The sequence below is a fragment of the Thermothelomyces heterothallicus genome (genome assembly GCF_042370625.1).
Source record: "Thermothelomyces heterothallicus CBS 202.75 unplaced genomic scaffold P884_scaffold_16, whole genome shotgun sequence".
Taxonomy (NCBI): domain Eukaryota; kingdom Fungi; phylum Ascomycota; class Sordariomycetes; order Sordariales; family Chaetomiaceae; genus Thermothelomyces; species Thermothelomyces heterothallicus.
Genome location: NW_027192577.1, coordinates 377,765 through 392,464, shown reverse-complemented (window position 1 = coordinate 392,464; position 14,700 = coordinate 377,765). Strand labels below are relative to the sequence as shown.

Sequence of the window (14,700 nt, the reverse complement as noted above, 5' to 3'; positions counted from 1 at the left end):
AACAACAACAACAACAACAACAACAACAACAACAACAACAACAACAACAACAACAACAACAACAACAACAACAACAACAACAACAACAACAACAAAAAAGAAAAAAAAGCAGAAGAATGCGTCCTAGAGCAGAAAGAAGATACCATGACATGATGACTTGTTTCCACGGCGCCTCAAACCATCGCATGTCTGTTCACGATCCACCCCGCCCGCAGCATCCACATGAGCGCGAGGGCCGGCGAAGTGATGAACCCCAACACCCCACCGTAGACGAGCTTGAACAGGGCGCCATCCCACCTGCCGAGGAAGACCCAGTCCCCGTCAAACCTCGTCCCAACCGCCGCGCAGATCCCAATCGTCGGCCCGATCATGACCAGGTACCCGAGCAGTGCGACTATCACGGCCCTCCCTAAACTTGCCAGCCCGAAGGCGATCCACCGCCCGACCCGCCGAGCGCACTGCCCGGAGGGGGAGGAGGAGGGGGAGGAAGAGGAAGAGCAGCAGCAGCAGAGGCGTCCGCACGCACCCAACAACCGACTGCCCCGCTCGGCGTTGTAGTGGTCCAGCATCAGGAACCACCTCGCCGCCACGTTGCGCGGCTCGCCCCACAACCACCACCACCACCACCACCGCGCCTTGGCCGGCGGCGGCGCGTACGGCGCCACCTCGCCGCGCGACAGCGCGCGGTTGACCAGCACGGCGAGGCAGGTCCACGTGATGGCCGACTGTACCACCGTCGTCAGGGCCGCGTCGACGACGAGCGAGACGGGCGGGCGGAAGAGGAAGGGCGGGACCGAGCCCGCGGGGGGCGGGCCCGGCGGCGGGCGTGGCGACGCGTACATGGCTGATGTCGGAGGGGGGCCGCATGTTAGCGACCTGCGCCCGGGTTGGGGGGAGAACGGACTTACGGTAAGCCACGGCAAAGTTGAGGGCCCCCGCGATGAGCATCGAGGGCAGCGCTTGCATCACGAAGAGGTAGGTGAGTTGCGCGCCGGTCAGCTTGGCCGTCGGGTTCTGCACGCGCGACGAGAAGCCGCGGGCGGCCTCCTCCCCATCCTCCTCCTCCTCCTCCTTGTCGTCCTCCTTGTTGTTCTTGTTCCGCGGGCCCGGGCCGGCCGAGTTGAGGTCGGAGAGGCCGTAGGCGTACGTGGCTGGGCCGGCGGTGGTCATGTGGTAGTGCGCCCTGGGCTCGTTCCGGAGACTGCCGGCGCCGATGGGGGAGCTGCCGAGCGGCGACGAGCAGCTCCCTGTAGGCTTGCGCGGGTTGGATTCGATCCACCACATTTTTTTCTTCTTTTTCTCTTCTTCTCTTCTTTTTATTTTTTGGCTATTCGCTTGGTTGCTAGCTAGCAGGATGGGAAAGCGAAGCGCTGAGGGATGCTCGTAGGTGCGATAGGCTGAGAGAGATAGTCTTTGGTTCGGCCTCGGATCTCAGTGGTCGCATGTATCCTGGGAGACACACAGAGAGAGACTGGATGGCTGAGAGGACGGTAGTACTTCCATTCTTCCTCGTGGGAAGGGAAGGTGGACTTTTATAGGTTGGCAGGATCGGCCTGCTTGCTCGCCATCTGCTGATTGCAATTGCGTTTCTGTATATGCGAAGTTCGGTCGTCACAAACGAGGTGCCGCTGATGCATCCTCCTTGGAGTGTCGTACATTCGCTGCGCTGAGCAAGAGCGAACAGCCGGCGAACGCGTCCTAGTAGCCCTTTCCACGCTTGCGTGTTTCGATGCTCAACTAGTGCAGGTTACCGCTACGCATACACATGTGTGGTGCAGTGCTCGCACATGAAACGCAGGCAATTTGGAGTCCGTTTTGCTTCGCTTGGCTGTGGCACTTGGCTGGTGAGACGCTTTCAGGATGTAACTTGTATTGTGCCTTAAGATTTCTAAGGTTTTTCGCTGCTAGGCGTGCGAGTGGCAATCGTACGTACTGATAGGTTTGGTAGTTGTAAAAGAGAGGTTGTACATACAGTACAGGCGCTCATCCAACGATACAGGATTCCCGATAACGTTTTTAGATGGAGAAGCACACGGGACTTTGAAGTTACAAGGGCACGATCCCTGGCACGTACGTATTCCTCTGCACCATATACTCGCCAATATACGCCACGCCATCCCCTACCTCCTTTCGTCCTCCCATTCTCACCTCCTATACCTATCCCCATAAAACCGACCCCCGCCACTCTCCCTTCTTCCCAGGTGGTAACTTTCGACCGCCGGCCTCTTCCCACCGCCATAGCTACGACTACTCTCGGCTGCTGCCGCATATGCTTCCATCTCCCTTAATAGCGCCGCTCCGCACTCCTCTTCGATTTCTTGTCCATCCTTACCCACTAACACGGGCAGGTAGTCGTTATACGGATTTTTGATGTGTCCGATACGCCAGAAGTCGACGGCCGTCTTGCTGAGCCACCGCACTCGGAAGGGATCGCTCGTTTCCCAGTGGATTCCCTTGGCGAAGCTCGGTCGGGGGTTGTCGGGGGACGGGGCAGACATCATCCGGGCCTAAGTGTAACAAAAAAAACAGAGAGGTGTTAATTTAGTGGGCTGCTTGCTCGTAGGGAGAGGAAGAGGGAGGCGGCATAAGGGGCAGACGATCTGAGAGGCGTACATATCCTTGGAAGGCTTTGCTCTTGTTGACGGAAAAGAAGAGGATAACGTTTTTGCATTCAGCAAAGGCTTTGGAGAGGACTTCTGCGTTTGGGATTTGGGTCGTCCAGAGGCACTAGGCGACGGTCAGCGGCGAGCACTCGAGGAGGACAGATTTCCATGTCGATTGCTACGTGGAAAGTCCAGGAGGAAGGTCCGCGAGAGGAAGTTGCCGACTTACATCTTCCATGCACCTTCTCACATTCTCCTCATTAAACGATTTCAGGATAAAGAAGCGCGTGTCTACGGACCATAAGTAATCGCAGACGAGAAGCAGGAGAGAGACAGAGAGACGAGCACTCACCACCCTTGCGGCCCAAGTCGACATAGATTGGGTATGAAGAACGGCGCTCCGATTCACGGTAACGACTATCCTCGCCCCTATACCGGTCCACTCTACGGTTATCCTCGCCGTTGTTATCGTCACGGTAATGGGGTCGAGGGAGCGGGCTCTGGTCGTGACGATCCTGGTGACGGGGTGACAACTCGCGGCGCGAATAGAGCTCATCCCGCTTGTCATCCTCCCGGGTCCTGTCCTCAAGATCCCTCGATCGAGTTGACGGCGGCGCTTCGAGGCGGGGCACCTTTTCCTGGCGAGCTTCAGGACTGGTTTCAGGTTCCAACTCTCTCTTGACGGGAATGACGCGTGACGTGTCTCTACCCTCGCCCTCGTTTACGCTTTTAGTGATTGGAGTAACCGGGGTTGGTAGGGTATTCGAGTCCGAGGCCGAGAAAGCGCTAGCTACCGCGCTCGTCAACCGCGCCACAGTCGATCGCTGTAATTCCATCTCAAGCTCCTCTTCCTCCTTGAGTTTACGCTCCTCCTCCTCAATCCTCCGCTTTTCAGCGGCGAGCGCCTTTGCTCTCCGGAACCGAGCAAGCCTTCTTGTCCGAGCCTCTACATTGTAGTAGTCAGTCATCTCGAGGAAATCTCTGAGGTCAGGTACTTGATTCAGAAGGCGCGCAAAAACGTCATCAGATGCTTCAGGTTCCGAGTAACCTGGCTGGTTGCCGTTCGTTTTGGACTCTATCGACTGCTTTTCAGTTGAAGGATTGCTCACTAGCGCATCAGTGTGCGACGACTTGGCTATGCCGTCGGGCGGGTTGTGGGTGGATGGCTCTGTAGGTGTAGGTTGGGTCTGTTTGCGACTGAGTTCTTGACTAGTGCTAGAATCCTTGGTTGACTGGGAACTTTGGGTGTCGGCTGCTGCTCTTTCTGCGGGATCTCCGCCCCTCTGGCTGTTCCTAGACCCTGTTGTTGGAGACACGGTCGTTGCCATTGACACGTTTATCACTGCTGGTGCTGTTGGAGCAGCAGTTGAGCCACTATTCTTCCGAGTTGCTGTCATCTCGCCTTCTTCAGAAAACTCTTGTGTTGAGGTCTGAGGGTACGCCTCCCCCTGTTTAATAGTCTCATTGGTAGAACTTCTCGGGGCCAGTTGAACTTCAGCTGCAACCGATTGGCTATTGTGTTTCGTTGCCTGGACAGACCTGGGTTCAACGGGCTGTTCAGTTGACAAGGAAGTCGGCACCCGGAGAGTCTCCTGAGCCGGTGTTATGTTCTGCGCTGTGGCACCCGTCGACGCTGGCATAGGCGGCTCATGATCTGGCTTTGGCTCCCTAAACGACAGCCCAGAAGTAAGCCCAACTTGCGCAATTGCTTCCTTTCTGTCTTGTTCCTCTAGATGACTCCTCGCCGTGTCCGAAGGGTGAGAGAAGGAAGCTGAGATAGAAGATATTAGGTCTGCAATATCATTTGCATCTGCGGGAAGCGAAGCTAATGGAGCCTGGGGAGAAACGCTTTTGGCGATGATTTCGGACAGAGGCTTCGTCCTGGCAGACGATCCATTCGAACAAGCTTCGGACGTAGCAGGAGCAGCCGCGGATAAACCCGAGGTGCGGACAAGGTCTGGAGGTGAAGGCTGCGCAGAGATTGCACGGACCGGACTCTGAATATGACCCCGGCTCCTTAGAAGCTTTTCTTTCAACTCTGCAGCGCGAGCATCCAAGTCAATTTTGGGTGGCTGAGAGGAACTCGACATCGTGGAAGAATCAGTTCTCGGCTGGCGACTGCGGCGAGGTCAGCAACCATCTCTTTGTCATGGGGCACAACACTGGCCGCATAATACACTTAAATTTGATGGGAGATTGAAGCTCTGGCACGGAGGGACAAAGCTGCGCTGAAGAAAACGGTCTTCTGCTCCGTTGATGCGCAGTTGTTATCGTTTTCGTCGCTGCTGCTGGGCCACAAGCTCTGCTGTGAGCAATATGGTGTTGCTGGATAATGAACAGCGAAGTAAAAACCGTGCCGGTCCGCTTATTGCAATGGTATGCTTCTGTTGGAGCAAGTCTATTTCCGGCAAATGATGCCTTTCCAATGAGTGAGTGAGCGAGAATTCATCGCATGTCGAGCTCAACTGGGGTATGCTCTCATCGCAATCAGGTCCCACGGGCTCAGGGAGCAGCCAGCGATACTGCAAGAGGTTTGATCCATTTACCTTCAATTCCCTATAACTTTGCCCGGCGCAAGGGACGAGAAGTTTTCGCTCCAAAGGTATGCCAAGGTCGGGGCCCGCACGATGATGTATTGGTGAGCAAACGGCAGAGTCGACAACTCAACAGCTGGAAACCACGTCTCCCATACTCTGAAGACGGGTTGTCTGGAAACCTGTTCCAGCGAAAGAACGGTGACTAGCGTAGGAATTCAAATCTGAGCAGCAACGACGATATTTTCGCATCTGGAAGTCGCGATGCAATCTCTGTGTGAAGTCAGAGTTCGCAAGTGTGGGGCCAAGTGCTGATTGGCGGAATTCGAGCGGAAGCATCCGGGTCAGGTAACTAATCCGCACTCCGGACGGATTAATCCGTAGTTACTCGGCCTCCCTTGCCAGGGACCTGGCAACTGAGACTAACCTGGCGGCGATCGTCGGGAATCAGTGTGGATCTTTGTTCAACACCATTCGACGGTGTCTAGTTAATCGAATCCTGGTTCATAACAGTGAATGCATGTTCCAAAAAAGCGTGCAAACTCCTATATGATCTCTTTTATGCCAATTGATCTTCGTCACGTCTTATCAAAGCGGTAAGATCAAGATATACTCCATATGTTTGGTACGTAGTGCACCGTCTTAAACTGATCGATAACTCTCATTCCAAGCAACGTAAATATTTAGCACGTCCTCAGCTCCAATTCAGTATTATGGAGGGACGGGTGTGTTGTAAAAAAACAAGTTTATGCTGTTTCCGTTCGATGCACATCGCAGAGCATCGTCCGCAATGCCAGGTAGCTGAATCCTTTCTCCAGCGATGCGCCGCGCCCGAAACGAGATCGCGGTCCGCTGCGCGCCTCGAAGGCTTAAAACTTAAGGTACCGGATCAATGCAGGCGTATTGCTAGTGTATGCAGACGATAACTATCTCTGACGCGTTCCCCCTTAACTATTAGTTACTTGGCAGGCGGTTTGAAGCTGACAGCAGACCCGGTAACAGACCAGCACCTCGGCGCCCTTTCCACCGAGTTCGATAGCGCGTGTAGGTAGCAATGGGCCGGAGGACAGGAGCTTTTTAACCGCGCGGTAGGTTTCAGCGACTCAACCCACAACCCGTCGCCTTGTTTGCCCACATCGGGAACGTCTGTGGGTTTCTCAGGAGCTTTGGCCAGCCTGCACTACTACACTATGTATTCCGTAGTTATGCTTCACCTGAGACAACCACCGTCGACTCCACCGCGATCCTTGCTGCCATGCAAATGGAAGCGCTTCCCGGAATGCAGCGTGAGGTGGAAGAATCTTGGCTGCAAGCACGCGCCCGGCGTTAAGATTTGGGGGCACTCGGTGGGGCATCAAGCACACAAGCGAGCTTGTGTTCCTGCATACGCTTCCCCTTTCATCCCTGCCCAAACCCCTGAAAGACCCGCTCTACCTCAGCCCGAGCAGCCGCACCACCACCAACCTCCCCGCTTTCGACCCATCATCGAACCTCACCATGTTTCATGCTTTGCTGTACCAACGCGCCGCGTCCTTCTGGGCGATTCGTCTGCACCGTCGCTATCCGCGGTCAGTTCATCAAAACAACAGTACGGATTAGTGTAACATGCATAGCACCACTCGCCCGCCTCCCCTCAAGGTTCACACAAGCGGCAGCGAGATTTCGCCTCTACACTAGGAATCTCCGTAGCTTGGCGGTTTACATAGTATGTCGTTCTCGTGCTCTCCGCCATATTGGGGCTCTGCCCGGGTACTACATACGTTGACGGCAGCCTCAACGGCCGTCCGTACCACCGCAAATGATCGACCGGGATAGCGCCCCAGGGGGGTGAATCTCCTCCGGCCCATGCTGGCGACTCCATCAGGCGATACCGGTTTCTCTTTCGTCGATTCGCATAACTATGTACGGAATATGGTCATTGCACCGGCTTTTTGGTCATCTTCATGACCCCCGCGCTCTACACTACACTACTGTACGTCCGTACCCAGTAGGATCCCGAGTACCTGGTCCACCTCGGCTGGGCTTGCTAATTTCACTGAAACGCAACGATTCCTCCACCACGCCAGTTGTCAAGGGCCAAGATTCCCCCTATCGTCATCACCTTCCCACTTGACGAAGCGCGGACGCGGACGCCCAAATGAGCAGAACAACCGTTCAGGGGGCCCCTCCCGCGAATACTTGATCTAGTTGTTATTCTAGTGTATATAAGAGCCTTCTCGAGCCCGTCAACGGATTGAAGCCTTCTCCTTTGCCAGGCACAAGCCAACCTCGAGCAAAGCCATTCCGTTCATTTTTCTTTCCCCCACATTCGCTTCATTGACTGAAGATCCTTCTTCTTTCCTGTGCTTAACAAAAAAGTCGACTCATTCGTTCCCGCTAGTCGGTACAACTAAGCTTCTGACCTCGCGAGCTCCCGCTGCTTGTTTTCTTCTCCATCGCTACATACGCACAACTCAGCTTCGAAGATGTCTTCCTTCACCTCCAAGGGTCTCCTCTCCGCCCTCATGGGCGCGGCAACGGTTGCCGCCCACGGTCACGTCACCAACATCGTCATCAACGGCGTCTCGTACCAGAACTTCGACCCATTCACGCACCCTTATATGCAGAACCCTCCGACGGTTGTCGGCTGGACCGCGAGCAACACGGACAACGGCTTCGTCGGGCCCGAGTCCTTCTCTAGCCCCGACATCATCTGCCACAAGTCCGCCACCAACGCCGGCGGCCATGCCGTCGTCGCGGCCGGCGACAAGGTCTTCATCCAGTGGGACACCTGGCCCGAGTCGCACCACGGTCCGGTCATCGACTATCTCGCCGACTGCGGCGACGCGGGCTGCGAGAAGGTCGACAAGACCACGCTCAAGTTCTTCAAGATCAGCGAGTCCGGCCTGCTGGACGGCACTAACGCCCCCGGCAAGTGGGCGTCCGACACGCTGATCGCCAACAACAACTCGTGGCTGGTCCAGATCCCGCCCAACATCGCCCCCGGCAACTACGTCCTGCGCCACGAGATCATCGCCCTGCACAGCGCCGGCCAGCAGAACGGCGCCCAGAACTACCCCCAGTGCTTCAACCTGCAGGTCACCGGCTCCGGCACCCAGAAGCCCTCCGGCGTCCTCGGCACCGAGCTCTACAAGGCCACCGACGCCGGCATCCTGGCCAACATCTACACCTCGCCCGTCACCTACCAGATCCCCGGCCCGGCCATCATCTCGGGCGCCTCCGCCGTCCAGCAGACCACCTCGGCCATCACCGCCTCTGCGAGCGCCATTACCGGCTCCGCTACCGCCGCGCCCACGGCTGCTGCCACCACCACCGCCACCACCACCAACGCTGGTTCCGGTGCTACCGCCACGCCCTCGACCGGCGGCTCTGCTTCTTCCGCTCAGCCTGCTCCTACCACCGCTGCCGCTACCTCCAGCGCTGCTCGCCCGACCCGCTGCGCTGGTCTGAAGAAGCGCCGTCGCCACGCCCGTGACGTCAAGGTTGCCCTCTGAAAGAAAAGTAAAACAACAAATCAGTGGATATCATTCACGTTATTCTTTTCTTTCTTTCTTTTTCTTTTTTTTTTTGCACCGCGGTGCGGTCTCTTTGTGTGGAAGCTTGGCTTATAACCTCGCCTGCTCGAGGAAGACGGCCGTTTTCGCTCCACTGGGTCGTTCACGGCTTGATGCTCCTGGCTGTCTTGGACCGTCGATGACTCAAAAGTTCACTTCTATACGTTTGTATATATATTGGCTTTGTTCTGCCTTTTTTCTTTTCGTGTATGATACCTTCTGAGGAGATGAAGGGGAATTTTCTATAGATGGAATCAAGCGGCTGCCTAGGTCTGCGAGGCCATGGCTGGTTATTCTACCTTTTTTTTTTCAAAGTGCCAAACGTCTTCTCTGTGCTATGTGCTGCGGTCAAGGTAGTTACATGCTACCCTACGTAATTATCCGATGTGAACCTCTTGTAATTGCCAGCTCGGGACAGGTGCATCATATATATATATCCTGTAAAAGTACTAATTAAGTACTCATGCCAAACTTATGAGCTCCTAATAGTCATTGTCTTGAGCTATTACCTGTTGTCTTTGGCCTCAACTTTTACTCTATTTGCAAGAGCTGACTGCGCTATCTCACAATCTCATTCTCGACCGTCGCCCCGACACTCGAGGAAAGCAGTCGTCATCCAAGGCACACAAATGATCAGAGGTGAACTAGATCAAAGTTGGCATGCTTCTTTATTCATCTCTTTTCCACCATTCCACCTCGAGCCCTATCTAAGACAGATGCTGGCTGCCGACTCTGGCTGCCATACCTCTAGCAACAGACGGAATGGGAAGGCTTTAGCTCGTGGGTAGGTTTGTCAACGAGTATTAACAGGTTATGACTTGAATAAGGGAGGTGATCATTTTATTGTTTCTGGTTGACTTGAAGTTCGTTTAATTAGGCTAGGTCCACGGGGGAACATACACCATGAATATTTATCTGTGATGCATGTAGGCCTATGGTGGTCTTCTCTCTTCCGCCCGTCTTCGCAGCAGATGCTGGTCTCTGCAGGTCGCTGTCACGATGGGAGTGGCAGACAATTAGCAGAACCTGAGAGAGGATGTAACAACGAGACACCATAACAGTCCAGGGAGGTCGAGTTGGAAGATTTGTTTTCCATATTCGGGGCCTCAGCTACTCGCATTCAGCTTCGGTGATCCGACTCCGATCGTGCACATCCTCAAGGTCCTTCGCTCGTCACCTCCATCCACTTGATGATGAACGGAAGTTTCGGGCCGCATCATTCAGACATATGCAAGGGAATGTTGCTCATCGCAGCAGCCTAATGCCGGGGAACCAATGGTTTGAGCTGTGGGAAAAACTGAATGCCAATAGTAGCACGATGGCGAACAGGGAGAGGAAAGCGCAGGCCTTGACTAACTTCTGTACTGTACATACATACATGTCCGTGCGAGTTCCCCGCAGGCAGCGGGTGCAGGGACAGTTGTTGGCGGTCACAACTGCCCCGTCTAGTGCCTGCCGGAAACCCTGAGGACAGGGGAAGGAGCAAAAGACCACCGAGGCGACTAATGCAAATCAGAACTAACGTTAGCAGCCTTTTGAACTCATCGCCGGGGGGTTCTAGTGTTATAGTGTAGGTCCCTTCCGGGCAACCTAACATTGCCAGATTCAGCTCGATTGCGCGCAGTGCTCGAGCTCCGGTCGTTGTCGTCACGACAGGAAATGACACGATGGCACCACGGCACGATGAATACAAACCGTGGCGAGGCCAGTCAGCCAATCATTGTCTGCGCCAAACAATTCATCAATTTTTACCCCTCCCCTTCCCCGGTCTGGTTTACGCTTCAATTAGCACGGAGACTTATAGCCGCAATACAGTAAAGGTACGATGTGATGACGATGCATGCGTCCACATCCTGCATGGCCCAGCGATTTGGCATCTGTTGGTAGGTACCATGTACATACAGTACATACGTACTGTATGTATGTTACAGTACATCCATCAGGTACATACATACAATAACTACTATACGTTCCATATCCCACACAGCAGCGATTCGAGTAACATTCGGCACGCCAAGGCGGACCCTCTCTCTCCCGCCGACAGCTTCATGACCTCCTGTTGTTGAAACTCTAGCTCGAATCGACTGACTGGGATGTTGTTGCGGAGACGGCCCGCGTGCTACGACGCTGAGGCCCTGTGGAGTCCGGCATCTCGACGAGTGCCTGCATACGCGAACTGCCACTCTGACACGGCATCTTGCAGCGAAGCAGCCAGCCGTTAGACCATCCCGTATCTGGGACGCCTGTCCCTCCAAATCGGGCGACGTCCTGGCCTGGCCGTTCCCTAACTGGGCTGCAACAAGCCCAGGTGCCAACAACAATCCAACCGCATTAGTGAACAGATTGGTGGATATGCCTGATCACAATGTCACTACGGAACGCGGGACCGCGTGGCCAGATAGGTTGATCGGTCACCCGGCAATTCCAACAACACTGGCTCAACAGCGCCCATCTCGACTCACGCTGCGCTGGAGTACGAACTACATTGCGCGTATCAGCAGAGAATTAAGCAGGCGAGCAAGACACAACCTCTGGGGAATGGGAATCAACGAGGTTCAAGTCGACACCATTTCGCTCGGAATGCCCAGAGAGCTTTCCACCTCCTACGTTCGGCACCCGAGTTTGCATGGGGCATTCTTGGCTGACTACACTAGCTGACCTGGTCAGCTGCAAACGCGGCCACTATTGCCTCGTCGTGACTTGACGACGAAGTTGTCGAATTGAACATCGCTTTTGGGGCAAGGCACCGGAGGGACCAACGGAGATGCCAAATCGGAAGCTGTGGGATGAAACAGACTGTCCCGGGCACAAACCAACGTCCGTGAATCCCCACCACCCCCGACCGGCTGCCCCGGTAAGGTGGTCACGTCTCCGCACGCCCAGCCCTTCCCCTCATTCTCACCGACTTGGAGGACTGGAGAGCATGCACCCCATCCCAATCCTCCCACCACCCGAACTCGCTTTCCCCAACCTCCACATCCCTTCGCCTTGCAAACTGTCTCGTTGGAATCGTGCCCTTCTCTGATGTAGAACAATTGCCACACGAGGTTGATTCTGACGGACCCGCATCGGGATTGCTCGTTTGATTACTATGATCCACAACAGGGCGAGAGCGAGATTTGATAACGGGCCGTTGTAACGACGCAGGCAAAGGTATGTGAAGGAACTTGCAGTCATCGTATCTCTTTTTCCTACGCTACTGCGTAATCCGTACACTACTATGTACATACACTAAGAAGACCAGGGCCCGAACACCTCCACTTAACAGTCCTGCGAGCCGTCGTTACATCGCGCCGAACATGCAGCGAAGCCAATTACGGCTAGCAGCAACACACCTCCAAACCGTCAAGGACCGACGCCGTTTCCAGAGCTGACGAGAGGGAACGCACGACGGATGCACAGTTACTTGCGAAGTCACAAGCAGGCGGGTGAGGTTCATGGGCTCGGTTCCTCGCAAACGGATGCGGCTCTCCTGTCCCTGCGGGTACATACATACATGCATGGGTTGCTGAGTAGTGTACTGTACACAGTAGTGCCCTTCCAGCAACGCATCTCGACCCTCCGACCCCCAACAAGGTGGGCTGGCGGCCATTGCGATATCCAGGTGCTGTGTGCATCCGGGTTTTGGCCAGTTTCCCATCTCGGTACCGAATTTGATCGGGCCACCACTCTTGCACGCGCTCAGTCCGTGAAAACCCTCGCTAACCTCGATCGTTGTTCGAGGCCCTGGATGGTCGTTTCTTCTTCCTTGGCGTGCTAGTATAAGCAAACGTTAGCCTGGACCTCTCGTCACATCGCCTTGCTGACGGTCTTTGTGTAACCATGGGCCCCTTTCTTCTCTTTTGACGGGTTCGATGGCAGCCGCCCGTCCGTCTATCATCATGATGTCAATCATCCGTTGCTCTTTCAACACCTCTTCCAGCATGAATAATGATCGGTGGGCGATCGTTGACATTGTAAAAGTGTTGACGAAGAGTGACGAGTAACCCCCGCGGGGGGGGGGGGGGGGAGGCAGCGTGGCTTTGACACTTGCGTGCCGTGTTGGCTGCAGCGATCGGCGTTGTGACTACTGGGCGCCAGGCTCTTCCGGTATTGATACGGCGTCCATGGTGATTTCCGCTGATCGTATGTTTGTTCAAGTGCAAGCTTGAAATGACTTCTTGGCAGTACATAGTGTACGGATTATGTACATTGCCACAGCGAAGGTCCTTCAGGCTGGGGGCGAAGGGCGCTCAATTAGCCAAAATAGCCGAGGCGTTCGGGTTCGCTTCCCATCCCCACAAGGTATGTTTACACAGACTAGCCAGCCGTTAATGTCTGAGACAAGCGAGATATAGGGCTGAGACAAGCCCATGGTACGCCAGCTCTACTCTACAACCCGCATGTATGCTAGCTAGTTATTTGGGCGCTCAGCCTTACAAGATGAAACACGGCCGACTGAGGAGAAGGAAAGAACGAAAGAAGAAAAAATAAGGCCATCGGTTACGGACACAATGTCACCACAAATGCTAGCATAAAGGTTACAGTATGGATGCCCCATGGTAGCTCGCCAGGCGTTCGTCGTTCGGAGCTCTGAGAGATTCGCACACAGTTATAGCAAACAATGGAGGCAGGGTTAGGGTTATAGCTCTCCATCTGATTGTGGTGGCTCATGGGAGAATGCGGAAACGAGTTCGAGCAATGGATCGTAGGCACCGCTGCGCCAGACCACGATTTATGTTCATTCTGCACTTTACCTCTACTTTTGCGGCGCCTTTTTTGTTTCTGCTGCAGCTGCCTCCGCTTTTCTCCGCCTTGTCTCGGCAATGATCGCCTCATAGTCGGGATACCTGACGTCCAGCTTCACACCCGTCATCTTTTGTATACGCATCACCATCACCGCCCCAATCGCCGCTGGGTTACTCTCGGTATCCACTTGCTCCCAATACTCGATATCCGGATCCCAGCCCTCGTCCTCGTGCCACCCATGTTTATACCATCTTTTTACTAGCTCATCCCGGAAGCGGCACTGTGCCAGGTCGACGATACGCGGTGTGTTCGACTGCCCGTCTATAACCACGTTACGCGGTGCACAATCCTTCATGATGATGCCGCGTTTGTTGATCTCGTGCGCTGCATCAGCGGCCGACTGGATGATCTGCTGCCATCTCCTTAGGTTACTTGGTAGGGGAGATAGCATCAGGTCTCCTAAACAATATCCGTCGATACGTTCTAGAAGGATACCTCTAACATCAAAGTAGGACGCTGCCTCCCGTGATATAGTCGTGAGCTTGGTAGGCGATAGACTTACGTAGGCAAGCATACGCGGAACCAACTTGCCCTGGAGATCGGCGAGTCGGTTATAGGCCTTGGTCTCGCATTCAAAGTGCTCGATACAGTCATACCATAGCGTCGCTTCGTACTTAGCAAGGCCTTCGGTGCGATCAGGCTCGTCGAGGAACTGCCAAGCTGCGACGGCGAATTGCTCGGTCTCGTTTCTTTTCTTCAGGTAGCGGAGAAACCCGGGCATCCTTCCCTGCCCGACAAAGGTCTGAAATGCTGCCTCATTTTCCTGTGTATATGGCGCGGGCTTGTCCTCGAGAACATCACGTAGGCATGAGCCAAATCGACGGTCGTAGAGCTTGAGCACATAGTGGATAGGCGGGCCATACCGGGTCTGGAAGCTGACATCCAGTACAACGGACATAGTCATCGAGAGCACTTTGCTGATAGTGGCGGTAACCCGGGACGGCAGGTCGCGGGAGGAGCTTTCGCACACTTGAAGATCTAGTGGCTCCCCTTCTCGGTAGGGAGCAGGATTGAACGTGGCGGCCCTTCGTGGGAAATATCCCGGTTAGCGAGAACGGTCAGCGCGGGGCATACTTGGCGTTTGCTTACATTGTGATGCGAATCTACGCTAGCGAAAAAAAGGCCGCAACGGCGACAGAGTCACAGGAGGAGAGCGTACCTTTATTTTTCGCGCGGGGGATGATAGTGATCAGATAGTTGTGAGATGCAGTCGGCTCAAAG

The 14,700-nt window shown here is 54.7% G+C and overlaps 5 protein-coding genes across 5 annotated transcripts; 1 reads left to right on the top strand and 4 right to left on the bottom strand.

The window, feature by feature from the left end:
- Nucleotides 1-38: 38 nt before the first annotated feature.
- Nucleotides 39-577, bottom strand: P884DRAFT_261214 (uncharacterized protein). The gene has a single exon (XM_069441535.1). It carries the CDS (start codon nucleotides 567-569, stop codon nucleotides 174-176), a length of 396 nt encoding a protein of 131 aa, XP_069296390.1. The 5' UTR covers nucleotides 570-577; the 3' UTR covers nucleotides 39-173.
- A 1,567-nt stretch (nucleotides 578-2,144) lies between these two features.
- P884DRAFT_203771 (YT521-B-like domain-containing protein) lies at nucleotides 2,145-3,571 on the bottom strand (the record flags this gene model as incomplete). The annotated part of the gene is made up of 4 exons (XM_069438523.1): nucleotides 2,145-2,507; nucleotides 2,614-2,727; nucleotides 2,833-2,894; nucleotides 2,956-3,571. The coding sequence occupies 4 exons, from the start codon at nucleotides 3,569-3,571 to the stop codon at nucleotides 2,145-2,147; spliced, it is 1,155 nt and encodes a 384-aa protein (XP_069296389.1).
- Nucleotides 3,572-6,653: 3,082 nt separating this feature from the next.
- Nucleotides 6,654-7,301, bottom strand: P884DRAFT_261210 (uncharacterized protein). Its single transcript, XM_069441534.1, has 2 exons — nucleotides 7,204-7,301; nucleotides 6,654-7,109 (listed from the first exon to the last, which is right to left on the bottom strand). The coding sequence occupies exon 2, from the start codon at nucleotides 6,996-6,998 to the stop codon at nucleotides 6,771-6,773; it is 228 nt and encodes a 75-aa protein (XP_069296388.1). The 5' UTR covers nucleotides 6,999-7,109; nucleotides 7,204-7,301; the 3' UTR covers nucleotides 6,654-6,770.
- A 301-nt stretch (nucleotides 7,302-7,602) lies between these two features.
- Nucleotides 7,603-8,613, top strand: P884DRAFT_285954 (glycoside hydrolase family 61 protein; the record flags this gene model as incomplete). Its single annotated transcript, XM_069443798.1, has 2 exons — nucleotides 7,603-8,470; nucleotides 8,524-8,613. 2 exons carry the CDS (start codon nucleotides 7,603-7,605, stop codon nucleotides 8,610-8,612), a joined length of 957 nt encoding a protein of 318 aa, XP_069296387.1.
- A 4,781-nt stretch (nucleotides 8,614-13,394) lies between these two features.
- Nucleotides 13,395-14,700, bottom strand: P884DRAFT_226405 (uncharacterized protein). The gene is made up of 2 exons (XM_069439650.1): nucleotides 14,569-14,700; nucleotides 13,395-14,504 (listed from the first exon to the last, which is right to left on the bottom strand). Coding segments are annotated over exons 1-2 (1,077 nt in total). The 5' UTR covers nucleotides 14,571-14,700; the 3' UTR covers nucleotides 13,395-13,429.